This window comes from Henningerozyma blattae, chromosome 1 (genome assembly GCF_000315915.1).
Source record: "Henningerozyma blattae CBS 6284 chromosome 1, complete genome".
In the NCBI taxonomy this organism is placed as follows: Eukaryota; Fungi; Ascomycota; class Saccharomycetes; order Saccharomycetales; family Saccharomycetaceae; genus Henningerozyma; species Henningerozyma blattae.
The window spans coordinates 1,643,067-1,670,908 of record NC_020185.1 but is presented as its reverse complement, the minus strand read 5'-3'; the positions used below and the strand labels follow the sequence as shown (position 1 = coordinate 1,670,908).

General features: G+C 30.2%; 11 protein-coding genes across 11 annotated transcripts; 6 read left to right on the top strand and 5 right to left on the bottom strand.

Annotated features, from left to right (window-relative positions):
- Positions 1 to 822: 822 nt before the first annotated feature.
- Positions 823 to 3,999, bottom strand: TBLA0A06840 (uncharacterized protein; the record flags this gene model as incomplete). Its single annotated transcript, XM_004177947.1, has 1 exon — positions 823 to 3,999. One exon carries the CDS (start codon positions 3,997 to 3,999, stop codon positions 823 to 825), a length of 3,177 nt encoding a protein of 1,058 aa, XP_004177995.1.
- Positions 4,000 to 6,326: 2,327 nt separating this feature from the next.
- VPS71 (Vps71p) lies at positions 6,327 to 7,133 on the top strand (the record flags this gene model as incomplete). The annotated part of the gene is made up of 1 exon (XM_004177946.1): positions 6,327 to 7,133. One exon carries the CDS (start codon positions 6,327 to 6,329, stop codon positions 7,131 to 7,133), a length of 807 nt encoding a protein of 268 aa, XP_004177994.1.
- Positions 7,134 to 7,559: 426 nt separating this feature from the next.
- STE14 (protein-S-isoprenylcysteine carboxyl O-methyltransferase) lies at positions 7,560 to 8,285 on the top strand (the record flags this gene model as incomplete). Its single annotated transcript, XM_004177945.1, has 1 exon — positions 7,560 to 8,285. The coding sequence occupies one exon, from the start codon at positions 7,560 to 7,562 to the stop codon at positions 8,283 to 8,285; it is 726 nt and encodes a 241-aa protein (XP_004177993.1).
- A 157-nt stretch (positions 8,286 to 8,442) lies between these two features.
- Positions 8,443 to 11,295, bottom strand: SIZ1 (SUMO ligase SIZ1; the record flags this gene model as incomplete). Its single annotated transcript, XM_004177944.1, has 1 exon — positions 8,443 to 11,295. One exon carries the CDS (start codon positions 11,293 to 11,295, stop codon positions 8,443 to 8,445), a length of 2,853 nt encoding a protein of 950 aa, XP_004177992.1.
- A 1,169-nt stretch (positions 11,296 to 12,464) lies between these two features.
- TRS120 (TRAPPII-specific subunit TRS120) lies at positions 12,465 to 16,475 on the top strand (the record flags this gene model as incomplete). The annotated part of the gene is made up of 1 exon (XM_004177943.1): positions 12,465 to 16,475. One exon carries the CDS (start codon positions 12,465 to 12,467, stop codon positions 16,473 to 16,475), a length of 4,011 nt encoding a protein of 1,336 aa, XP_004177991.1.
- A 2,801-nt stretch (positions 16,476 to 19,276) lies between these two features.
- SME1 (mRNA splicing protein SME1) lies at positions 19,277 to 19,552 on the top strand (the record flags this gene model as incomplete). The annotated part of the gene is made up of 1 exon (XM_004177942.1): positions 19,277 to 19,552. One exon carries the CDS (start codon positions 19,277 to 19,279, stop codon positions 19,550 to 19,552), a length of 276 nt encoding a protein of 91 aa, XP_004177990.1.
- Positions 19,553 to 19,789: 237 nt separating this feature from the next.
- On the bottom strand, positions 19,790 to 20,635 carry PET123 (mitochondrial 37S ribosomal protein mS26 PET123; the record flags this gene model as incomplete). The annotated part of the gene is made up of 1 exon (XM_004177941.1): positions 19,790 to 20,635. One exon carries the CDS (start codon positions 20,633 to 20,635, stop codon positions 19,790 to 19,792), a length of 846 nt encoding a protein of 281 aa, XP_004177989.1.
- Positions 20,636 to 20,967: 332 nt separating this feature from the next.
- On the top strand, positions 20,968 to 24,033 carry MTR10 (mRNA transport regulator MTR10; the record flags this gene model as incomplete). The annotated part of the gene is made up of 1 exon (XM_004177940.1): positions 20,968 to 24,033. One exon carries the CDS (start codon positions 20,968 to 20,970, stop codon positions 24,031 to 24,033), a length of 3,066 nt encoding a protein of 1,021 aa, XP_004177988.1.
- A 435-nt stretch (positions 24,034 to 24,468) lies between these two features.
- Positions 24,469 to 25,140, top strand: ERG2 (C-8 sterol isomerase ERG2; the record flags this gene model as incomplete). Its single annotated transcript, XM_004177939.1, has 1 exon — positions 24,469 to 25,140. One exon carries the CDS (start codon positions 24,469 to 24,471, stop codon positions 25,138 to 25,140), a length of 672 nt encoding a protein of 223 aa, XP_004177987.1.
- Positions 25,141 to 25,257: 117 nt separating this feature from the next.
- Positions 25,258 to 26,472, bottom strand: INP1 (Inp1p; the record flags this gene model as incomplete). The annotated part of the gene is made up of 1 exon (XM_004177938.1): positions 25,258 to 26,472. The coding sequence occupies one exon, from the start codon at positions 26,470 to 26,472 to the stop codon at positions 25,258 to 25,260; it is 1,215 nt and encodes a 404-aa protein (XP_004177986.1).
- Positions 26,473 to 26,762: 290 nt separating this feature from the next.
- On the bottom strand, positions 26,763 to 27,722 carry GLO1 (lactoylglutathione lyase GLO1; the record flags this gene model as incomplete). Its single annotated transcript, XM_004177937.1, has 1 exon — positions 26,763 to 27,722. The coding sequence occupies one exon, from the start codon at positions 27,720 to 27,722 to the stop codon at positions 26,763 to 26,765; it is 960 nt and encodes a 319-aa protein (XP_004177985.1).
- Positions 27,723 to 27,842: the final 120 nt, after the last annotated feature.

Genomic DNA, 27,842 nt, shown 5'->3' with positions numbered 1-27,842 from the left:
AATTTCTTTTTTAAACAGACGTTATCCTTTTGCATGGATGAATTTTCTCAGTAGGCATAAAATATTTTAACCGAATTTCCCGGTTAATCTATATAGTGCCATCATCAATATTCATTAAAATATCTAATTAAATTTAATAAGTCATTCAATTCCTTGATTATACAGTATAGATTATAATTTTCCTCTCTCTATGTAAATTTTCTTTAGTTCAAAATTATGTTAACTTCTATTCGTATTAAGGAACATAATTTTATCCCACATTTAAACAAAACAAATTACTTGGACGTTAGGATACTATAAGAGGCTCCAATATTGCTCATTATAACAATTTATGGCAGAGCTGTAAATATACAATAATAGAGATTGAGAAAATCAAATAATATTTAGTGAAGAAGTGATTCATAAATTAAATAATTCTAAAAACAAAAATGTAGGACGATAAAAACTTCTGCAATATTTACTATAAGTCATATACTGAAAAACAGATATTTGATTCTGGTACCTAAACCTTACTTTCCTGATATTTACTAAAATTTGTCACGTATAATGTAATGACTTAAGTAAAGTCAGGTTGTACAGTATTGATTAGAGAGGTATATTAGGATGGATTTATACACAGATTATTAACAAATGGAACACTTACTTTACATGGTATACAAGAATACCTTAGGATTTAACGAGATATCTGGTCTAACTTTGATAGGTGAGCAATGATGACGAAAGTCAACATAATATACCAAAATTTGATAAATTTGTCCTTCGCTAAACATTCTAAATCATGAATTGTTGTAAAAAATTTATATAAGAATAAAAAAATTTTAATTAGTTAAAATCAGCTTCTTCAATATTAGCTTGGAAACACATTTGTCTAAATAATTCATTGTTTTCAAATAAAACTCTGGGGTTTTCAAAGCCAATTATATTACCATGATCTAAAACTAAAATACGGTCATACTTTAAAATAGTATTGAGTCTATGCGCAATACATAAAATAGTATTGTGTGAAAATTGTTTTGATATTAAAGTTTGAATTTTTGCATCGGTTTCATAGTCTACAGATGATGAAGCTTCATCCAAAACAACAACCTTCGAATGATGAATAATAGCTCTAGTAAAAGCTAAGAGTTGTTTTTCACCTAACGAGTAATTAGTGCCATCCTCTTCAACATGTGCAGTTAAATGAAATTTTGTTAATTCTTTATTGTTCACTGGCTTCTCACTAAAGTGTCCGAAAGTATCTCGATCGATGAACCCACTTAAAATCATTGCTTCCCACAAAGTAGCATCATCAAAATAACTAAATGGATCTAAATTTTTTCTGATTGTACCTTCAAATAAAATAGGATCTTGTGGGATAATTGATAAATTTTTTCTCAAGTCATGTAAACCTAAGGTAGAAATATCAATATCATCGATATATATTGCGCCATCAGTTAATTCATCCAAACGAAACAAACAATTCATAATTGTTGATTTACCTGCCCCTGTTCTACCACATATACCAATCTTTTCCCCGGATTGAACTAACATATTAAAATTCTTTAAAATTAATGGTAGCCCTTCTTTATATCTAAAATTTGCGTCTTTGAATTGTATTTTACCATTTTCAGGCCAAATATGTCCAGGGGAAGTTTCAGGCTTGGAAGAAGTGCGTTCTTGTGGCAAATTTGTAGCATAGGTAACTAATCTCTCGACACTATTCATGTCATTTTCTGCTTTTTTAAGTGTATCTAATAAGTAATTTAAAATGTTAGGTATTTGTAATACGTATGTCAATAGAACACCTGTGCTTGAACCTGATATTTTAAATTGTTTTGTAACACAAAGCAATGATATAATCAAGGCAAATAATACACCAATAATACTTACCAAAATATTGTTCCAAAGTTGAACACCAGTATATAAATAACTAGCTTCGTTCGTTTTGTTTATTAGATAATCTGATTTAAATATAAATCGGTTCTGAACTTGATAAGCTTTTATGATATCTAAACCACCCAGAACGTCGTTAATATTATTAAATATAAATGAACGTCGGACTGCTTCTAATCTTCTAATCTCTCTTGAACTGCCCTGGTAAAAATTAAAAATAAAAACTATTGTAAATATTAAGAATGGAATAACAATTGCAAACCAGGGCAAATAAACAATGCACATTATACAGATCCCAAACATTGTAGACATATGATAAAAAGTAAGTCTGACGTTATCTAAAATTTGTCCATCTAAATTATCTGTATCTTTTGTAAACCGGTTCATGATACGTCCAATTGGAGTACTTTCAATAAATGACATTGGTGTATGTAAAACTTTGTGAACTGCTCTTAAATTTAACTTCTTGGAAGAGTTTAAACCAACAAAAAAACACACACAAAATTGGCAAACTAAAAAGATGAAAAAAAGTACTATGAATAAAGAATAAAGGCCTTCATAAAAGCTAGCAGATCTGCTATTAAATTTATTCTCAGGCCAAAAAGATAGCCAAATGGAAGAAAATAAATCACAAAAAGTAGTTGCAACGACAAAAAACATATATAATGGAATAATCAAAAACCAATAACTTCCAGTTCCCGATCTAATATATGCTTTATAAATATTCCATGTAATATTATTGTAAGCTCTTTCTTCAGTTACTGAATTCTTACCCTTTTTTCTTAAAGTATCAGCATCGGTATCTAATATCGATTCACTAATTCTGGATCCTTTATACTTTTCTTGTTCAACAATACTACCTTTCGTTTTTTTAATTTTTTCAAGTTCCATTTGGGAGGAATATTCTATTAAGTTAATAAACGTTTTATTTGATTGAATCAACTCTTTGTAAGGGCCAATTTCAAATGAGTTATCATTACCTAGTACAACAATTCGATCAGCTTTTTTAATTAAGGATAATTGGTGGGTGGCTAAAATTCNNNATGTCTTACCACTCAATGCACCAAGTAAGCAATTTTCCATAATGAAATTCCCAACACGGGAGTCCACAGCACTTAGGATATCATCAAATAAATATATGTCGCTTGTCTTATATATTGCCCTTGCAAGGTTAATACGAGCCTTCTGACCACCTGATAATGTTATACCAAGTTCACCAATTTCTGTTAAATCTTTTCCAGAAAAGTTTTCTAAATCCTCAGTTAAGGCACAAATCCTAATGACATGGTCAAATTTTTCTTTTTCATATTTTGAACCAAAAATAATATTATCACGAACGGTTGTATTTTGAACCCAAGGGTATCCACATAATTGTAAATTACCATCGATTTCGATGGTACCTTCTAATTTCTTCATTAACCCTGACATAGCGTATAGCAATGAAGTTTTACCTGTACCAATTGGTCCAGTTATGATAATAAATTCACCNTTTATGGAAAAATTTAAATTATTGAAACCATTAAAGTGACAGTTATTAGTTTTATTTTCTAGTATTTGATTTATATTATTTTCATCTTTTATTATATCATCTTCAAAAGTTTCCCATTCAAAAGAAGCATTGTTAAACTTAATTGAAAGCCTAGTATCAAAAGTATTAGAAGGCATGGTTTCAAGTAAAAAATCGTTATGATTTTCATCTGCTTCTAAAAATTGTTGAAAACGATCCAAACAAATAATCATATCAATTCCAACTCCAATACACATTGGAATAAGAATACCTGATAAACCCAATACTTCGAATAATGAAACAGATGAAAACATACTACCCGCATTTTTCCAGCCATTATTAATTTTGTATAATGATAAAAATGTCAATAATGAACAAAATTTTGGGGAAGATCCAGAAATGGAAAATATACAGCTCTTAATCAATTCCATTTTTATAATCTTTTCTGTTTCCTTTTTTCTTACATATTTGATATTTTTTTCATATGGAGTTTCCCATGAATAAAATTTAATAATTTTCATATTATTTAATAATTCTCTAATATAAGAGACTCTTTTTATCAGTGAATACGTTTGCAGCAATTTGCTAACTAAAACAAATAAAAATAATAAAGTAACCATAATTATGAAATATAAACCAATGCCAGCCAATGATATTGGTCCAACATTAATTATTAAAAGAACAATCGAAATTGTAAATATAGCTGGGAAACTGAAAATGAAATGTAAAAATGAAATGTAAAAATGAAATAGAGAATTCGATTCTATTAAAATCTACTGTTGCAAAAGTATTGATTTTACTATTAGGGAAATCATGATGACTCTTTGGTGATAATTTCACTGTCTTCATAACTAAAGCCTTCAATAAGACAGATTTAGTTTGAATTCCTGTCACTTAAGCAAAATAATAAGCTTGATTATTAAAAATCCCAAACCATAATAATAATAACACACATCCAAATACATACCCAATTCCTGCATTGATAGGGATTGAGTTATCATAACCTCTCTTTTCCACAAAATTTGTTAATCTTTTCATTAAAAGAGGGTTAATTGAAAGAGAACAATTTGCTAAGATAATGAACAATATAGCTAGGGAATATTGATATTTAAAAGTTTTAATTAATATTTTTAAAAGGGTAAACCGTTTCAATTGGGATTTCCTTAAAATTTCGTCTCTCGACGCATTGGGGTTCAAGTTTTTATAATCTTCTCTAGATTGTTCAAGATAATATTGTAACTGAGTTTCAAATGAATTATATAACGTTTCCACGGACATCCTATCGTGAGTGATAAATAAATCATTAGGTTGAATAGTTCTCTTTTATCCAGTTTTCATTATTGGCCAGACCCACCAAATGAAGCATTTTGATAGGATATTTGCCTTATAAAAGGGGAAAACTTTCCTTTCTTCAATTGTTTGTGGTACAATTGATGAGTTTTTAGAACATAACCAACGAAATAATCTCTTTTGGGGATAATAATTGGATTGAGTTACTTTTTCAAGATCATCTGAATTTAAAAATGTTTCTGGTTTTAATTTGTCTATTTTAATAATAGAATCTAAATCGGTGCTAACATCTGTTGAATCAAAGGAGTGATTTTCAAATTCTTTCTTATCACAAACGTTTGAATCAACGGTAGTCAAATGATATATAGTGTTGTAAAAATCTTTTGAGTTTGAGGTAGGTCCTTTCTTTTTGGGCTTATGAAACATAGAGGGGTAAAAAGAATACTACTGTTTATATTCTGTTTTGATTGGATTTTGACCTTGTAAACCTTTCTTTTATTTCAAAGGTAGAAAAAGTGTGTGATAGTTTTAAGTATTAGCAAGAATTTACTAAAATAATACAAGAGAATCTCAACTGAACATAGAAATTAAATGTTATAAAACTGAGCATTTACTTCTTGCCTTATATATTTGACATTCTGTCTAGAATCTCAAAATAATGTTTGTTTATTCGTTGCTATTTTTTTCTTGGATGATTCACTTCATAATTTTTAACCATAAGTTGTCACTTTTAGTAGAACTCCTCACTTTTGTATTAAATCATCTGTAAAACCTCAGAAATTACTGTCGCCTCTTCCGCAGTTTTAGAATTTGACATATGATGAGAAATGCTTGAAGCTATATTTAGAACATATCAAAATCGAATTTAAATTTCCACGGAATCTGAAAAAAAATACAAAAAAAACCAATATTAATAGTTCCTAAAAGTGATGAAAAAAATGTCAGATCTGGGGAAATATGGGGAACCCATATATGGTAATTTACATAATGGGGTAACATCACATCAGATCTAGGGTTTGACACATTCTTATAAACCCTAAATATTTTACATGGTATCAAAACAAGGCTAAATAAGCTATATATGACTGTTAGTGATATGTTTTGTGACATATATCACAAATTCATTAAATGCGTGTGATATCTAGAATTTTTTTCCTATTTTAAATGTAGTTTTAGTAATAAAATCTTTGTTGAAAAAAGTTCAAGTATCTTTAAATACAATATGTGCAATCTTAAATAATTGCTACTCTATGTAATAAGCTTGAAATATTATTGTTGATCTTTTGATATTAAACGGTGTTTAAATATATATTTCTATATTTTTTTATATAATTAATACTTAAGCTTTGATAAATAATATAAACCCGTACACTTTATAGTAAGTAAAAATTACACTTTCGCGGCGCTATCAATTAACAAGAATTGTGAAAATTAAAACTTTGCGAATAGTAATAAACTCTAATAATTATGAGAAGAAAACATATACATTTATTCTAATGTAGCACATTAAAAGTGTCATATTCGATATTAAACGCAAGTATATATCAGCAATTGAATTGTACTGTACGGTTGCTTTTTGTTTGTTTTTTTATTTCAACAAAATTTTATGAAGTGTATTATTTTTAAGAGAAAAAGTATAGAATAGACAAAATTACAAATGAGAGGTGTTGAAGAAATAAATTTAAAAACATATGATCCAAATGTATATTTTACTTCACAACTAGAAACTACACGTAGAGTCTCAAAACAAAATAGTTCCAATGTCTCAACATCTCGTTCCATTAAAAGGGTAAACTATTCACTAGCGGATCTGGAGAATAAATTATATCAAACAAACGAAACAACACAAGCATCTACAGGTGATAACACTTATAATAAAAATATTATAACTAGTGATGATCCTACGACTGATTCTTCGTTATATATGGGCAGATATAATCAAAATGAAGTCATAATATCGAATTATAGATGTATGCAGCTTGATCTAGAAAATACTAATAATCAAGGTGACTTACCATCATTATTGAGTTCAATTACAAACACACCTCGTGATCAAATTGAATCAATTACAAATTCAATCTCAAACAATACAAACACTTTAAAAAGAAATAATATAACTATAGATATACCAAAAAATATTCAATTATCTTATAAATCAACAAAACCAATTAAACCAACACATGCAAAACAAAAACGTAATTCAAATAGACATATTGCATTGAAAAAAGTTTTGAATGCAAAGAGATCTCTTTATTCATATGTGGAAGGTTTAGATATGATTAATAAAAAAATAATTTTTATGAATACCTATAACAAGAGATATTTCAAGTTATTATACAATTTAAATATATGTTCTATTTGTGGTAATTATAAAAATATTTCAAGTTGTGTTTCTTGTGGTGATAAAATTTGTTCATTGAATTGCTTTAATACACACAACGAAACAAGATGTAGTAAAAGATAGTTAAAAAAAATGTCGTTACACCTTTCATGAAACGTAACATATCGATAATTACTATTTTTAAATAAATTACATGAAACCAATTAAGAAGATAACATATGTTTTGTATACACTTTTTACACTGGCTAAATACGAAAAAAAAAAAATAAAAACCTTTTTTGCATTTTTATAATAATACCTATTCTAGAAGGTTATGATATTTGGAATATATATCTATAGGTAATTAACTTTATTTGGTGACACTTTTAAGCTATTTTTGAAAAATCTTTGAAAATGTTTTGAGGTTTCTAAAAACTTCTCTTTCCGTAACACGCTTAAAAGCGAAATTTTAGCAGCATCCTTTTTTATAAATATGCTAAACACTATCATATTTTTCAAATCGATCTCATCGCAAATTAATATAATATATCAAAGAAGGACTATAATACGATGAGTGTAGAAACTTATAATGATTCAATTCATGAGATATATCCAGATATTAAGAAAAACTCACTAACTACAATATCGTTCACATCATATGCGCTGGGTGCAATATTTGGTCTTTTTATTGGATTACTTCCTCTAATACGTTTCAAGACATTTAATATATATCTCATATCTCTCTCGGTTTTCCATTTCTTAGAGTTTTATATCACAGCAAAGTATAATCCTTTAAAAGTTCACGAGCAATCATTTTTAATCAATAATGGTATTGAGTATCTATTAGCTCATTTAGTAGCAGTTTTAGAATGTTTCATAGAAAATATTTTATTTCCAACCTTTAAAAATTCTAATAGTTTAGTGAATCATATTATAATATTTATCGGTATATTTTTAATAATCTCAGGCCAATTGGTTAGATCACTAGCAATGTATACCGCTAAAAATTCCTTTTCCCATACAGTAAAAACAGAAAAATTAAATGATCATAAATTAATCACTAATGGCATATATTCAATTTCCAGGCATCCATCCTATTTTGGATTTTTTTATTGGGCCATTGGAACCCAGTTGATCTTATTAAATCCAATCTCTTTAATCATTTTTACAATTGTTTTATGGAACTTTTTCAATAAAAGAATTACTTTTGAGGAAAACTATCTACTAAATTTTTTTGGTAGTGATTACTTGAAATATAAAAATAGAGTTCCAATTGGTATTCCTTTTGTGAAATAATTAACTAAATAATTAAATAAAATAATATCTTTGTAATTTTACATAATTTAAAATTATATTAATAAATCATAATGTTACATTTGAATGATAGTTGTAGTAAGAACTATCATGCTGGCTTGATATTTTTAAAAAAAAATATTACATGCATAAGAATAAATTAATCAGATGTTAAGTCAACTATGATATCATCGTTGTTATCTATACTTACACCTAGATAAAGTGCATTTGAAGGTTCATTTAAAGTGGGGTTTGGGTTTGTACCTCTGTTATGAGGATTGGAAGAACTATCACCATCCATACCTCCATTATATAGACTAACGGATCCATCAGTCGTTCTTTTTTGTTGAGGAGGATGAGGTCTCTTAGGTATAAACGGTGAAACCACGGGTTTTCTCACTCTGCCTGTTGAAACGTTGCGTACTGGATTAGAGCTGTTATTAGAATCGGTTGGCAATGGGGGTAATGGTGGAATGTTGTTATTACTTGTATTTGTATTTGAGATATTCACTAAATTGCGAATAACTGGGAAGTCTCCGGATATTCCCAGTAAGTTTGAATTGCTAGATTGCCAGATATCAGGAACTCTACCCAAGGGAGGAAGTGCAGCATTAGTTGCTGTACTAGTTGATTGAATCGTTTGTGTATTTATATAAGTGTTTCGATTTGAATTAGGTTCTATAGTTCCAGAATTTCCAGCCGTATGCCCATTGGAAAGCATTGTATTTAATGCATTCTGTTGTGCTAGTGGCAAATCACTACCCACTGGCGAATTTGCCGATACATTTAGATTAGGTAAGCTGTTAGAAGTAGAACGTCCGTTATTAACACTATTTTCCACTGATAATGTTTCGGTATTTATAGAAGAAGTAGGGAAAGATTTTCTTTGTTGGTTTTCTGTATTACTTCTATTTTCTTGTGGTGTTCTATTTGGAGTAGGTGTATCAATTCTTGGATCACGCAAAGGTAAATCATCATCATCCTCATCATCCCGTCTTCTAGCATTAGTTGTTATATTTAACGGGGTTGTACCCAATATATTAGGCACAGATATACGATGTTCCTGCGGATTTACAAAATTTCGACTTGTTTCACTATTATTTAGTAATGTATTTCGGTTAGAAGGTGTATTTGTGATGCCTATAGAGCTGTTTGATGCCGGTACAAAGGTTGATCCATTTGAGCCATTTGAATTGTTTGAATTAGCTCTTGGGTCTAATGATCGATCGGTAGCCGGCACAGATGCCATTACAGAAGAATTTGAATGATCTATAAAGGAAGTCGTTGGAACATTACTAGAGGCAGATATATTTGATGATTCATTTATGGTAGAAGTTACAGTTTCTGGAAGTTCATTAGTTAGAACTGCTGTAGGATTGGACTGAAGTGGAGCTTTCTGAGGAGATTCGGCAGGTGGATTTGTAACGGCACTTGAAGTGTTATTAGTAGTAGTATTAGGACTGGCTTCATTTTCATCGTCGTCATCACTATCAAGATCTATAATTATAGGTTCTTCATGGTTAGATGCTCGTGGGAAATCTGAAGGTGAATGGTCAGTGTTATTGTGAAGATTCGATGTAGTTGATGATTCTATTGTGCTTTGAGATGTTTCTTTCTTTACTTCAGGAGAAGTAGTCTCATTTTTCCCAGAATTTTGTCTCTCTTTATGAGGTAATTCTTCTTCCTCGATTGGTACCCAAGATCCGTCTGGGGATATTTCTACTTGCTCAACATCTTCAACGCAATTTTTTAAGATAGAATCTACGAATTCACAAATTGAGATATCTGAGAATTTAATTGGTTTTTGGCAAACTGGGCATAGCCAAGTTGGAATTTGTTCTTGAGAATAAAGATACCATACGGCATCGAAACATTGTAAATGCCTGCATTGAATGGACTTTGCCGGATATTTCATTCTTGTATATGATATTGGGCATTGTAAACTCATTACGGTGGATGTTGTAATTAAACCAGCTTCTTCATCTTCTTTCAACATATCCTTAATATACTGTAAAGTTGAAGCTTTGAGTAATTTTTGGTTTTTTAAAATGTATTGCTGTAATAGCGTTTCTGGACTTATTTCTTCTACCAAATAGCAATATATTCCATATACCACTTTTGTGAAGGCATAAACAACCTCCACAGAATTAACAGCAGGGTATGCTTTTAAATATTTTGTTAAATTTGCTGGTTTTGCTGTTCCAACTTTATTCTTAATACCTCGAACATTTTCTTTGATTTGAACATTGTTAACTTTAATTTCATTTGGATGAGGGAATTGAATATATTCATTTCCTTGAGAACCCAAGGTATTGATAACACCACAAAATAAAAATAGCTGGATTGATTTATTCGATGATAGTAGATTCCAATCGGCTTGTTCAAATTTAAACTTAAAATTTGTTACTCCCCTATTTTCCGTTATATTTAATTTATGAACACTTTCTGGAATTAACTTTTTGATCTGATAGAATGGTGATTCTTTAAAATGTAAAATTGTGATGTCATATTTTTTCTTCCCTCCCGCTGATAGTGTAGTGGTTACAGTTCGTGATGTGGATGATGTTACAAATGGATTGGGACCTGCTGATGATCCAGAAGTACTCTGATTATGCTGGGATGAAGAAATATGAAATCGATTATACCTAGAAGGAGATGCAGCCGTAACATTCTGTAAGGTTGAAGGTGGTTGATAGCCAGATGCAACCGGGTGCCTAAAAGCCCCACTTTTTAAGGAATTCCATAGTGTATCATAAGCTGGTAAAGTATCACCTAATTTAGCTTTTTCTATTAGTATCTTAACTGCTTTAGGTCTCCATGGATCTATATGGCCAATTGCTATTGAACTTCTGAGAAAATGTCGTAGACGATCTTGTAATTGTGATTTTCTTCCTGATACAGATAAGTCTGTAGATCTACACAACATTTTTAATTCTGTTACTTTTAGCAACTCCATTTGAGTTATGCACTCTTGAACTTCTTGGTGTAAGCCACCGCCTGTTGTCAGTGACATAGAGTATAGTTCAATAATAATTTTTTATGATGAATAAAACAACGGCAAAAAATAATTGTATGCTTTAAATTAGGATATATTACAGTTTATCAAAATGGGATTGGAATATAAAAAAAATGAAAAATAAGAATAGATTTGACCGAAATTTAATAAGTTTTATTTTTATTTGTTATCAATATTATTTAAACAAAAAATGTTGATAAAAAATGGTATAGAGAAAAAAAAATAAATATCGGTAAAAATATAATTCAAAACTCTCTTACAATATCATTTAGAACTGTCTCTCTGAACACTGATAAGAAAAGTGCCGACCCCTTATTAAAATATTGTTATTCAAGTATGCAAGATACATACATGTCTTATACTAATATGCCGATCTATAAGATCTATAATGTTAAACTTCTTTTTTGTAGTAACTCTATATTTTTCTGCATGTGATTTCCACGTGAATAATACTCGGATGTAAAGATTTTTACTACTTAGCCAGTTTAAAAATTACCTGAGTGTTTCTAACGCGTAAGAAAATTCCTTGTAAAATCTAAAGCTCTCTTAGGAGAGCGTGTAATAGTTCACTATTTATAAATTCCAAATAGGCAATCTAAATTCGTACTACTGTAGTCTGCTATCATGTTATTTAGTGATTAGATTTAGTATTTTATTTTTCTTTTTATTTTTAACCTTTAGTCAGTTTCTCGAACTTTAGAAAGTACCGGGTAAATTCATCAATTTGTTATAATACCATATCTATATTATTCAACGTAATTTACAGCATAAAAAAGAATACCGAAGATCAGCAAATGATTTGGTTTCTAAGTAATACGTTTCAGATGTCAAGTATTTGGAAAGTATATATGTTTCTTTTTCATTTCCAATAATCTAAGTTAACTCGATTTTTTGACGTATTTTTAATTATAATAGTTTCGTGCTTATCACGTGCTAGTAAATTTGTAAATTTCCAAAACTAAGAGATTTCTGATCTTCACAATCTCCAATTTGAAAAATATCAATATTGTATACAAGAATGTTACAAGATTTAAGGATTTAAGGATAAAAAAAGGTGTTTACAATAGTTTTCGCCTTCTTGTGAATTGGCTGTGACATTTGATTGTTGGTAAACTTTTTTCCAGCATTGGCATAAACTCCGTTATCTCATAGCTCTTTAGATTATAATGGACTCGTCACCTCTATATTCTTCTAGTTTTGTTGGCCCATCTAGAATAAAAACTATTGTCGTTCCTATTGGTAATTGGAAAGCCCCACAGTTCAAGCAAACATTAACCAAGTTACAAAATTATAATGAAATTCGATTATTGGATATAACACCTATCGACAGTCCACTTTTCAACCCTCAAGGGTTTCCTAATGGTAGACTGTATTTAGATTTTTTAACATCGCCAACAGACGTAAACAATCCGCTCGATTTATTCTTATATGATTTTGAACCTTTTAGAAAATCATTTATTTTAATTGCTTTAGTTAATGATGATTCAGACCCTGAAAAGAATATTGGGCAATTAAAACATAAATTTCCTACAGTTATATCACACAATTTAATATACACAACTAATGACACCAATATTAATAAAGCAGAGTTGTCAACATCATCAACAAATGTTTTCAAGGGCAATTTGGATTTAAATGGTGTTTCAGAAACGATTTTGTGTGATATCGGTAAGAATTTTTTATCAGCACTAACACATTATTACTCTTCATATAAACACGTTACTTTGAGATCACCCGGCGCTATTGGTGGTAATGCTGTCCTTAAAACAACATTACTACGGAATCCTTTATCAAGTACCGCTAGTTCAACACCAGGAATGGCTATTGGCTCTGGAAATTCTCTCCCAAATGTTACCTCTAAGAGAATATCTACTTTCGAAATGAGAACAAGTAACTTAAAGAGGTCTGCATCTTTAAAGCTTGCAAGATCTTTAACAACTTCTGATAATAAAGTTCAGCAAAGATCACAAGGTAGACAGTTTAAGATATTGGGTAACTTTCAATTATTGGCGGGCCGTTATATTGATGCTCTAGCAAGTTTTACCGAGGCAGTATCATTATTACACTTAGTTCGTGATTACATATGGCTAGCATCTGCCTTAGATGGGATCGGAATGTGTTTATTATTGCTTTCCTATTTAGATATATCTTTTCAGCTTCCACAATTAATATTAGGCTTGTGTCCTACAACAACAAGTACCACTGATAACAACTCATCTAATCCTAACATATCTACTGGTGAAGCTGTATTGCTGCCAAGACCAAGTATGACCATTCAATCTCCACGTAACTCATTGGCAATGTCGTCAAATTTAAATGTAAATATTGATAATGTGAATATACCAATATTAATTCAGTCTATCATTGAAAAAGTTTTGCACTATTATGAATTATCATTAAATCACAACACAGAGTACGCACCACAAGAGGTGTATTGTAGCTTTTTAATCAAAACGTTAACTTATATGACAGTCGGTACCACTGATTCGGAGTTATCACACGAATTACTTAAAAAAGTTATCAAAGGATTAAATCAAACTTCATCACCCCATAATATTGATACCATGAATGCCAATAGATCTTCATCTAATACTGTTGAAGAAGAAGAAGCGGAGGAAGAAGCTGATGATGATGATAACAGCGATGACAATAGTAGTGAACTTTCGGTTGAGATGAAGCCTAGATCTCCTCCTCTATTTTCAAAACAAGATGTCTATTGTTTTGCAAGTAGATTATTTGAAATTCAATTAAAAGAAATGTCATGTGCATCTCAAGCTCAGATTTATTTACCATTGGCAGAGATATATGGAGTTTTAGGCTTTCATAGAAAACGAAATTTTGTTCTGAGATTGCTGTTATGTATCTTGGCTGCGAAACCATATGAGCTAGCATGGGCTTCGGACTTCAGTGATTTGTTAATTGATATGGTTAAATTTTTTGGTATCGAAGATTTCCAACCGGAGAAGTCGATTGCAGATGCTTCTACATCTTCTTCTATGAATTTTCATAAAATTGCTTTGCAGCTATGTTTAAATATAGCAGAAAGGGTAAATGATGACCAGTTATCTTCTAAATTAAGCACTATTTTAATAAATCGTTATAACAATTTATTAACCAAAGTAGAACAAATGGAAATATTAAAGAAATGTTTACAACCGTTAATTATTAACGAATCTATCAAGGAATATTGGGATCCATTTTTATTAAGGTCTCTGTCAATTTATAGACTGGAGTTTTCTTCTTCTTTATCTGCCACATCATCAACCACAATACCACATAAAACTGAAATTTATCAAAAGTTAGATTCATTGGAGGAAGCAAACGAAGATAAATTAACTACGAAAAACGACAACTTGGAAAATACAAAGAGGAATGTTTCTTCCTCTCAGAAAGTGTACAACCCTTTCAAACGTGAAAGAGCACATTCTACTGTCACTGCCATTACTCCACAACTGTTAGACGGTGAATTCTTAGTTGGAGATAGAGCAGAAATTGCTGTTTCATTACAAAATCCATTTAAATTTGAAATATCTATTACTGGAATCCAAGTTGCTGATGATCTACTGGACTACTGTGAAATTGATAGAACTGAAATATCCCTAAAGAATCCTTATTATATATCACCGGGGTCTATTAGCAAAATTTTATTGCCAATCAAACTTAAGAAAAAAACATCTGATGAAATTATTATTATTGAACATCTGAACATATCTGTATTTGGCTTGCCTAGTAAATTATTCAAAATCGTTAATGCTGAAAAAAGGAATGAAACAGATAAATCTGAAGTAAATGAAAGGGCCAAGTGCTCGTATTTCCGCTTAAAAATATTACCAGAGCAGCCAGAGCTTGAAATTTTGAAAACTACTGAAATGATAGATAATACCTGGATGCTATTGGATGGGGTTAAAAGAAAGTTTCACGTTACAATTCGTAATAAATCGTTGAAATCATCTATTGATTACATAAATATTTCCTATAATACAAACATTGAGCAAAACTTAAAAAATGATTATTGGAAGAACCTTTTACCAGATGATTTATATGAAAAGGAAAAACAATTAGAATGGTTGAAAACTTCATTATTATCATTCAAAGATATTCCAAATAGCTTACAACCAGGTGAGAAAGATACAGTAGAAATCGAATTAGACACTAAAAACGTCCCTCTAAATTTTAACGAGGTTAATTTGATCATTAATTATGGTTCTTATACTGAAGATAAGAAATCGGTATATATGAAATCATTAATTGTCCCCTATAAAATAACGGTTAAAAGAAGCATCGAGGTTTCAAATATGGAAATTATCCCAATTAATCAACCATTTGCAGAAGAAATGGAGCATATAGACTGGATTGGATACTTTATGAAAAAAATCAGGGAAAAGAAAGATGTTCGTATTAGTGACTATGTTTTACTTTTAATTGATTTAAGGAATTCATGGATAGATGGAATCAAATGTTCAATGACATACGAGGATTTTCAAAGCGATGATTATATAATAGAAAATAACCATACTACTAGAATCATTGTACCAATAAGAAGAATTTTCTACCAAGAAAATAATTTTGGAAATATAGCTATTCCAAAGGTTTTTCAGGGTAGACAGTTTATAAGAACATTTTTGAATGTTGAGCAAGTGGTAGATATGAGAGAGAAATTCTGGTGTCGAGAATACATCATGAGCAGATTGAGCTGCCATTGGCAATTATCTTCAAATGACGACAACTATGGTATTGTAAATTTCAAACAATTCATTAGCAAATTTGACTCCAGAATGGTAAATACTATTTATAATGGTAGATTACCTTTTGACATTAAGATTGATATTGATGAAAATACTGTTACTATGGGTGACCAAGTTCAAATTAAAGTTAAAACAATGCCAATAAAGAAAAGTTCGACACATGATGAAATATATTATTTAAATTTTATTATATTTGATAATCATACTCAAAAAATTATCCCCAGAAACACCTCACGATTATTATACAATGGTGTTTTGTCACGTACATTGACGATTTCAAAGGATTATGAGGGAGAAGCAATAAACACCCTCTTAGAGCTAATTCCAATTGAGAAAGGTGAATATGAAATAAGTGTATGTATATCAGAAGGCCCAAATAGTGAAAACCTGCTACAATTTAGTAGCGAATCTGTCATATTTCAAGTAGTATAAGGTTACATTATTAGATTATCCTGATTATACATATTTGATATAATTTGTAAATTATAGATTTTTTAACATACCTGCATAACTTTTTTTTTTTAAAGGAGCAATTTCATCTTTTTATGTAAATTAATTGATGAACAAGTCTATTTAAAGACGTAATATGTATAAAGTCTTCCCAAGTAGCTCATGCGTTTAACATTTATAATGAAAGGATGTTTTTAGGTTCAGTTATCCTAAGTGTTTTATCCAAAATATCCTTAGACAAAGAACGTCATATATGACAGATCTAAATTTTCTTATAAGCATTAATATTGTTCAGCAGTAAATAAGACTTTATTCTCAGTAAGAAAAGAAATAGAATGCAAAGTATAAACTAATATATATGAACTATAGGGCATGAAATAATAACTTTTAGAGGAATAGACACTTTCAGCAAGTGTTATAAAATGCTAGTAGGAACAATTAATAATAGATAAAAGTATATATTAATATTTAAAGTGGAACACACTTAATATAAGATGCTAAAATCAGTGTACTAATGGTTTGTATGTGTAATATGATAATTATAGCCGCCTATTGATTTATATTTCTTATCACACGTTGAACAAATAATAAGGCTTTTAAGTTTAGTGGTTTTATTAGTTTTATATTTCCTTATTTTAATATTCTCCCTTGTAGTAGAAATTGTTTGTTTTACTGATTTATTTTCAAGCAAATTTAATGGCCCTGAAGCTCTCTGTAAATTATAATTAAGCTTATCTCTTATAGATTTATCTGAACCAAATCTATCTTTTACTTCAACACTATGACATGCAGTATTTCCAAATGTATTAATATCAGATAAATATTTTTGGAGCCTAGCGTTGTGATTAATTTCATGCATTATAGGTGTAAGTTTTCTATTACTACTCCCTTTTGGAGTATTAAAAATTGATAAATGATTTTTATCAATAAATTCCTCTCGTTCGGATCTATTACATTCAAATTTAGGAATTAAGTAATAAATACCACTTTTACTGTAAAAATATGCTCTTTGATTATATTTGGTAATACAATGTATTTTTTTAAATGGTGTACAAATTCAGAATAATTAGATATAAATAAATTACAGCAAGTTGTACTTCCCAAAGTATCAAAATCATATTGTGAAACAAAATATGTCAAATCAGGTATATTTAGATTTCCAACATTTAGTAATTCTTTAAATATTTCATATGACATATTTTGTTGGATCAATACTGACTGTGTGCTTTGCATGTGGTTTAATTTTTAGGCAATAAAAAGGATCTTTATTTGGAAAATTCTGTTGATATACTTTCCGTAATAAAGTAAAAATTAGGGGAAATACCATTTTTCCTTCTCCAAATATTTAGTGTTCCATTTATTTATTTGAGTTTAAATGTATAAACTATTAATTTTTTAGTAATTTATTTTTAATAAACTGTTTTTTTTGTGACACAAGATATTTCCCTTCAATTCTCAAAAAGTTTCCCAAACATAAATTTCAAGAAAAAAATTTAAAAATGCGACATTTTATAGCTGGTTAAAAGAACATAATATTAAAATTATTTATAAGTTATAAAATAGGAATTTGTGCAGCAATAAATGTATAAATATCTTAACTAAATTATTATACTTTATGTGTTCATTTTGTAATTCAAATAAAACCCAATATTGATCTAGAAACCATTCTAATTGGGTTTTAAGCTGTCGAGTAACATCTCGAAGGACGATAGGAAGATATATTCTAGCATTATTAATTATTAACTACATAAACAGTCAATCATTACAATAAAATAGTAGCCAGTATGCTAAATTCTGCGAGAGGGGACCCTCTAACTGCAAAATATATATTTATTGTAGTCCAAACTCTCATAACTTACAGACGAAGTGATAAATTTAGTAGACAAAAATTTCCTACGAACATTTAGTTTAGATCTCTTCTTATAAATTATCTTGCAAAATTCTTTGTCCTAAATGTTGGTACAATGGTATCTATAGTGGTAAGTTAAACTGATATAGCTAAAGCAATTATTTATTAAATATCTTTTAATATTTTTGGGGATTTAGCGTTAATAACTCATCGTTTAGCATCATCAGATGATACAGTGAATAGAGACAAATTACATAAGTTACTAAATTGTGAATCGATAGCAAGCTTTTACATTTTTAAAGTTATACAATGTTAAGCTCTGAGGATAATTTTCTTAACACGAGGCATGTAATAAGGCTATCCATATTTGTATGATACACATACTGAACATCTTACAAATAGCAATAATAACGAGTAAGTTTTTTAATCTTTGTAGAATAATACGTCTTAACAAAAATTGATACAAAGCCATGATTCAAATACTTTCCCGGAAAAACCAAGCCAATAATAATAAACTACTGTAAGTAAAGTATTTAATATTTTGCTTGTATCATGTATATGCTTAATCCAATACAATATCTAGACTGAAGTCACCAGATTATATATGGCCTGCTTTATAATTTTTACTGCTAATTAACTGCTTATGAAAAAATAAATCACTTGAGGCAGTTAATTTGGCATATATTTTATTAATAGCTCATACATAATTGATGTGGTAACTGATAAATATTAACACAGTAATTGATTTTCTTCGTGATAACTTTTGTTTTTATCTTAAAGTATTGAAATTGATAAGCTTTTTAACTTCGAATATCTGAATCCGCCTTTAGCAAATTAGAAAAATAATAGAAGGAATTGTTAAAAAATTGATCTTTAAAAGGAATATTAGAGGGTCCAGTAGGCAATACGATTAAATTAAGAAAATATAGAAATCATGTCTACCAGGCAGCCACTAATACCTCCAATTAATTTAATATTTAATTATTTAGAGAAACAATCCACTATTAAAGTATGGCTATATGAAAATACTCATTCCAGAATCCAAGGAAAAATATCAGGTTTTGATGAATTTATGAATTTAGTTATTGATAATGCTATTGAGATACCAATAGATAATGTGACAGGGGTTGAACAAATTGAAAATGGTAAAAAGCTGGGTCAAATTCTATTGAAGGGCGATAACATCACTCTAATAACATCGGTTGATTAATATCGGAGCTTGCAATGATAAACAATAGTTGCCAAACAAATTTGTATACTAATTAGAAACAATAGATGTTTTTAAATGATTAATTAATTTAGTTGTGTAGGTATGTACAGGTGAAATAAAATTACTTAATAATATCTAATAAGTACTAGAATGGTAGTAACTATGAAGCAGATAATTTATAGATGCAGAATATTTAAACAAATGTGTAAATTCATAAATTTGCTACGAAGAAACTATTTAAAGTTTTTTTCCTGTTGAATTTTGAATATAGTCCTTAACTATTGGTAAGCCAACGTATCTGCCATTACCTAACGTACCAAATAAAGCATCAGATAAGGAAGACTCAAGATTTGTTTCAGCCTTATCTCCATGCGAGTAAATAGAAATTGTCGAGCTTCTCTTAAAGTCATCCATTTGGAAAACCTTATCAATATGCTTATTTAACTGTTCCTCTGTTACAATAAAATTTTCAGAGGCATGATAAAGTTGTAATAGCTTTTCTAAACGGTGCTCTTTACTTCTAAATTCCATTGTTTCACGGTTATACTTTCTTTTCATATCTAACATTTTTTTTTCTTCGTCAGTACGTTTTCTCATTAAGGGAAGATTCAAAAGTCCTTCAATAGTTGGAACAGTTAATAATGATTGGTCTGGTTCATCCTCTTTTGTGATGATAGATTCTGCCTCTTCCAACAAACTCTTTTCGTGTTGTAAGTTTTCTTTATATAAGGCGGTAGTTTCAGCGTTTCGAATAGCATTTTCCAAGTAAGTTCTACGTGTCCTTGCTTTAACATCTTTAGGATTTTTGCTATCCAAACTACTTTCGTCCTTTGGTTTTGGTACGGTTTTCAAAATGAATTTTTCCACATCGATATACTCTGTGCTTGGCTGGACTCTTCTAGATCCACGAGGTTCCTTGATTCCATCAGCATAGCCTACATTCTGGGTCTCCTGCTTTTTGGCGGTTATCTTGGTGAATTTATCTACCAACTGTTTTTGTCTTAGGGTGGGCCCCTTTAGAATTGGTCTTGTCTTGGGAAGTAACCCACTTTTGAAGCCATGATTAGCGATTCCTTTCCCCATTATAACTTATAGCTTGGAATCTATTTGTAAGTGGTATAGAAATTTTAATTTAAAAATCACTGGAAAAAATTTCAATCAAGTTTCACTAATTTTCATGATTAATTTAGTTTACAGCTTCAATTAATTATTTGTTTTATAAATGGAGAAAGTCGCATCTTTTTGGTTTCGGTGAAAATGTCATTAGATGGAAAATAATGATGCTAAAATTTCAAACGTAGGTTAAATTAGGATAACAAGCTAAAAAACAAGTGCATTCTGTTCTTAATTAATACACACAAGAATTCTTTTTTTGCTTCGAGTCAAATACCCAAAGGCTTATCTTTCTACAGACAATGTCATATCAGTTGATTGATATTCAGAATGCTTTGACTGCTATATCATCTTCCATCTCGCAGCAGGAGAAAAATATTTCATTAAATTTACTTGAAGATTTTCAAAAGTCTATGGATGCATGGAAGATTTGCATTAATATTTTGCTTGACACAACATTATCTCAACAAACCGATTTAAAGATGTTTGCTTCCCAAACCTTAAGAAATAAAGTAACATATGATTTATCTCAATTGACAGATAGTAACAATATTACCTCTTTTAAGGACAACCTTTTGAATATCATAATTTCATACGGCAATAATACAGATCATAGTACTAAATTAATTTTGGTTCAATTGAATGTTGCGTTGGCTAGACTGGCTATTCAATTTATTGATTGGAAAAATCCAATGCAAGAAATCATTTCTATACTAAATCCATATCCCTCAATTCTTCTAAGCTTTCTGAAAATTTTACCAGAAGAAACTTTAGACTTGGGATCTTACCCTTTAACACAGGCTGAATTCGACTCTAGAATAAATGAACTAGTCACAATGATATCCAATGACGTACTACACTTTTTACTTTCCACAATCGAATCGCTAACAAGTAATGGCTTGTCTTTAGATCAAATATTTAAATGCTTTGCTTCATGGTCTTTTGAATTCGAAATAGATACACTACTATCATTACAATCTCTATTATCATTACTGTTTACCACTCTATCACAAGCAAGCGCTTTAGAGGATTCAAATATTTTGGATGCTGCTACTGACTGCCTTTGTAATATATTAAGAGAAACAAGAGAAGTCCAAAATGAACAGCTAATAATGCCATTATATGAAAATTTAGTAGCATTACAGAATTCTATTTTACCAACATTATTATCAACGGATTCAATAACGTTACCGGACGTTATTGATGATGACATTATTGGCAATTTTACAAGAATATTTGTAGAAGCAGCTGAAGCATGGGCCATTTTTATTGCCAAATCTCCAGAAATATATCAGCAATTAGTTACAATAGTTTTAATGTTAACATGCAAAGTGCAAGACTTGGATATCGTTTCATATACGTTTCCATTTTGGTTTTCTTTGAAACAAAGCTTAGTATTACCAAGATATAGCGCCTCAAAAACAGCATATACTCCAACTTTTATCTCATTAATCAATGGCATTATTAATCATTTACAATATCCTCTTGATAGTTTTTCTACTCTAGAGGAAGAAGACAAGTTTAAAGATTTCAGATATTCTATGGGTGATGTACTAAAGGATTGCACAGCAGTTGTGGGAACAGCTAATGCTCTAAATCAACCATTCATGAGATTGAATGATAATTCAAAAAGTAACTCTAATTGGCAATATTTCGAGGCTCCACTATTTTCATTAAGAACTATGGCACAAGAAGTCTCATTATCAGAAAATAATCTGATTCCCAAGATTCTGTATCTTATTTGCAATGCTACAACTACTGTTAGCGATAAGACTCAATCACCACTAATCCACCCCAAAATCAGATATGCAACAACATTAGTTCTAGGAAGATACACCGAATGGGCAGCTAAACATCCTGAGCTATTAGAATTACAATTAAATTACATTTTCCAAAATTTTTCGGAATTCAACAATGATAAAGAGTTAATGATCGCATCGTCACACTCTTTGATGTATTTTTGCACCGACTGTTCTTCTCTTTTGATTAACTATTTATCACAGCTTATTGATTTTTATTTTAATGTAGAAAATATTATTGATATCGAATCAAACTTCGAGCTATGCCAAGGATTAAGTTCTGTCTTACAAAAGCAGTCTACTGAATTATTACCGAGCTATTTTCAAAAACTGATAGATAACATATTAAAAAATTTAAATAGTTTAACAAAAGATTGGTCCGATAATAGCCAGGATAATAACATTGCCCACAAAATCGCTGATAAGATTGATTTAATATTTGCGTTATTCGAAGATTTGAAACCCAAGAATGATTTTACGGTTAATCTAGATGAACCCATTCTACCCCAAATTGAATTTATTTGGTCAACTTTAAAAACATTATTGGTTGATTTAAATGGACAAGCAAATGAGACCATATTAGAAAGGTCTACCAAATTGCTGCGCAGACTTATTGAAAAATATCATGTTTACATTCAAAATATCTTACCATCTATTATGGAATTTTTAGTAGAAGGCTATTCGCAGACTGGGTTTGGTTCATTTTTATGGTGCTCTGGCTCACTAATTGCATGCTATGGTGATGAAGAGTCATTACCAATATCAAAAGAAATCAGAAATGCAGTTTGGGAATTTTCTCTTTCACAATGTAATACATTTTTAATAAATTTCGAAAAAATACAAAAGAGTGAGCTAAACAACTTTTATGAAATGATAATGGACTTTTTTGCAATGTGCTCCGATCTTCTGATGTTTTACCCTGGCGAATTCATCAATTCGAATGATTCAATCTTATTAACGAATATATTTGATATTGCATTGGGTAGTGTAACTCACTTAGAAAACTTTGACTCCTATTTGTTTATACTGAGGTTCATGGACGATATTATTTCATGGGGATTTAAAACTCCACCAATTTCCACACTAACTATTGAAGTTGTACCTCAATCGTGGAGAGAACAAATCTTACAAAAGCTTATCGTAATGAGAGGTTTGAATTTAACTAAAACATTATTCCAAGGATTATTGACAAATTTTCATGTCAATGCTCAATCTGATGCAGTAAGTTGTTTAGTTAAATCCTTCCGCTTAGCTACAGAGCTAAACAACAATGATCCCTCTGTTTGTATAAGTTGGGTCAATGAAGGTGTTATTAAAGAGCTACATGACGTCACACCAAGTGAAATCGAGAACCTAAATAACTCAGTCATCAGAGGCTTAAACAAAAAGATTACAGAAAAGTTAGAGAAGGTGTCAAATCGTTTATCAATTGGTATTTCAGAAGACATGTTTCCAGAGACTCAACTTAAGTTTCTACTACTTAAATCGTTTTTTTTGTTTATCATTATCATTCAATTTGTGTGCTCAATCACTACAATTAACACATCTTATTATCCATACTATTTGTAGTATACCTGCCATCTATATACCACATTTACTTTCCCTTAGATACACGTATATACTTTATCATAATTTCTTCTTATAGAACTAATAATTTATCTTTTGTTTTTTTGCTTTATTTTTTTTGCTTATTTTTATCGTAAAAGGGTTTCTATTTTGCTTCATAATATACTATTCATCATCGTTTAGCTCGGTTTCGTGGAGCACACTATCGTTTAGAATTTTAAACCCGAAAAGTTATCCTAGTAATTTATGATCAGATATGTAGAAGTTAAAATAAAAAATAAAAAATAAATAAATAAATAAATATATGTATAAGTATATTAATGAATGTTGTATAATGCATTAATAGAAAACGTATTCAGATAAAGTAATTTTTTTGGAACTGTCTTCATTCTAAGTCAAAATTTATTAGAGCATACATCTACGGTGACAAATAAAATTATGAAGTGCCTATATTTATCCATCATTTTAGGTTTAATACTATATAGTATGAATAATTTATTCACTACATGGCTACCTAAAAATTACATATTTGACCCCCAAACTTTGAATGAGATTTCAAACAGAGTCATTGCCAGACATGACGCAACATCAGCTGATTTCTCTACAGAAAAGTTGCTTAGAGAATTAAGAGATGAATTGGCTACTCATTATGGTGAAGAATATATCAATAAATATAACAATGAAGATTGGGTATTCAACAATGCAGGTGGGGCTATGGGTCAAATGATTATTTTACATGCGTCAATTTCTGAATATGTTATCTTTTTTGGTACTGCTGTTGGTACAGAAGGGCATACAGGTGTTCATTTTGCGGATGATTATTTCACCATCTTACATGGTAAGGAAATTGCATCATTACCATTTGCATTAACTCCAGAAGTATACGAACCAGGTATGACACATCACTTGCAAAAAGGTTATGCAAAGCAATACAGCATGCCTGGTGGATCATTTGCCTTAGAATTAGCTCAAGGTTGGATTCCATGTATGCTACCATTTGGCTTCTTAGATACTTTCTCAAGCACCTTAGACGTGTACACTTTATATAGAACGACATACTTGACAGCTAAGGATATGATTAAGAACTTAATCCAAAACAAAAAGTTTTGATTATCTTGGTTAATTTTTATATTTGATCTCATATAATATAAGGACATAATATATATCTCAACTTCCAGGATCCAAATAATATATTAATAGTTAAGTGTAAAAATACTCGATACGTTGTCATACATCATTAATGCTATAGATACTTAATCGCTTTGCTAGCTTATCTACACTAGAATTACATTCAAAGATGCTAGATAATGATTTGCGTCGCTGATGAGTATTAAGTAAAGAAGTTTGCCTTAAAGCCAATTTAAAGGCATTATTGATAGGAATATTAGATGGATCAATTTCTGAGTAAGGTAAAGGAATTGAAGGGATTGAAGTAATCACTTCAGAGTTTACTAAGTTCCCTGAGATAACAGCATCATCTTCATCTGAGAAAGCAGTGCCATTATCATGACTTACATCTTGAGAAATTAATAAATAATCTAATTTATCTATCTCATTTATAGAAATTGAATCACTAGTAACTTCTGAAATAGGCTGAGGCTGAAGTATTCTTCTAATCTCTTCAAATTCTTCAGAAAAAGTCTCACCCTCTTTAGAAAATCTGCAAATTTTTGATACTGTTTTTTCAAAATCAAAAATTATCTCAGCTAATTCTTCAGTACTTTGGTTAGGTGATTTTTTTAAAAATTCAATTTTCCAGTATCTTTTGGGATTAAATAACAAAACTACAAAATCCTTAGTAGCATTATCCAATTGAATAATTTGAAGTTTTGGTAATATAGGATGAATTATAATTCCATGCTTCCCAAGGGATAAATAATTCATAATCTGAGAAAATCCATTAGTAGTTGCATTTGGAGTTTTAATCTGATATAGCTCTATTGGACCATTAACAATTAATTTCGAAGTTCTCATTGCAGAAGAATGACTACATGGTGATGACCCATTTGTATTGTCTGTGTTAACTAATGTGGAAGTGCTCGATGATGTAGATATTCTTCTGATATCATGATCTGAGTGAGACCAGTTTAATACTTGAACGTTACTATATTTAAATAATGTAACTCGTTGAGCAGATAACCTTTTATTAACCTTTTTAGTGGCAGAATCGAAGGTACCTTTCGATTTAGATTCACCTTTTGTCCTTGACACAGGTGTAGAGTCCGATAAAGCTTTTGGGGATGAGGGAGAAGATATATCGGAATTACTGCTAATGGAAGTCCTTTTCTTTCTTGATTTCATTAACAACTTCAGTGGCAACTTTTTTCTCCATAGTTTCTCATTATTTGTTGACAGAGATTCCTTGGGAGATGAGCTTATTTGTGAATTTTTGCTAGTTGAAAGTGACTGTTTCGAAGATCTAGTCTCGTTCGATTCGATCATCTAAATTGCATTTACTGCTGTTAGATATATATTGAGATTATTGATTTATGGCTTTGATTCTATTATAAAATTATAATTTTGAAGTAACATTCTTTAATAAGGTTTGGAAATAGGTCCTTATCTACTTTTTTTCCCAAAATGCAAATCCTAAAATGATATGCGAAGCTTACTAAATTATAGAAAAAAACACAACCATACATATTACATCAAGTTGTTAGAAAACAAATGAACATAGGTATACAAATAAATAAGTATGTAAAATAATTATTACGTATCATATCTCATTTGGATTATAAAGCAAATCCACGCTTAATAATTTCAACTGAGTATCCATCAGGGTCTTTGATAAAAGCAATTTGTTTCATCTTTCCTTGATTCCATTTTGGAGCCCATTGAATTTTATCCCCATAAACAGACTCAATCTCTTTACATAGAGCTTCTGGATTAGGGGTACTTACACAAATGTGCCCATAGCCTTGTGGCTGTGTATTACCAGTGTGATATTTGAAATCCTTATCATCTTCAGTACCCCAATTATGACATAATTCTACAACACCTTCACCAGACCTACGAGAGCTATTGTTTTCAATACCGTAAGCTAAGAAATAGTTGGTAAACTTACCATTTGGATGATCGTCTGCTATTAACAGTTTCATACCTAGGACATTTTGATAAAATTCCAAAGTTGGTTTTGGATCCTTAATACGATACATGGTATGGTTTAAGATTGGTCCAATATCAGCTTTTGGTGATTCTGATTCCTTCTTAATATACTGAATCACTTCAATCCAATAATTATCAGGGTCCAAGACAAAAGCAATCTCTTTCATCGTACCATCTGTTAATCTTTTCTTGAAAGCAACATTCTTAGCCTCTAGTTGTTCACAATACTTTTTAACATCTGCTACGGAAACACAGATATGTCCAAATCCACGATGAGGTTCAGTGTTACCGTTATTGATTTTGTAGTCAGCATCATTTTCAGTACCCCAGTTATGTGTTAATTCTAAGATACCGCTACTACCAAAAACATCTGGATCACCCTTAGAAGTCTTAGCATATTCCTTAGGGAATGATAAAAAGTACAAGGAGAATTTAGCTTCTGGGAAATCCTTCTTCAAGTACATTTTCATACCAAAAGTCTCTTCGTAAAACTTAACCGATCTAGCAGCATCCTTTACACGAAGACAGGTGTGATTTACAAGCATGTCCTTTGCAGATGTGATCTTTGTTGGGAAATACGTAGTCATTCTGAGTGTGGTAGTAGTAGTTAAATATCTGTTTACGGTAGTATTAATTCTTTGTGTAGCAAAACACAATGACCTTTTGGTACCCTTGAAGTTATTCCAAGGCAACCTTAAATACATTTT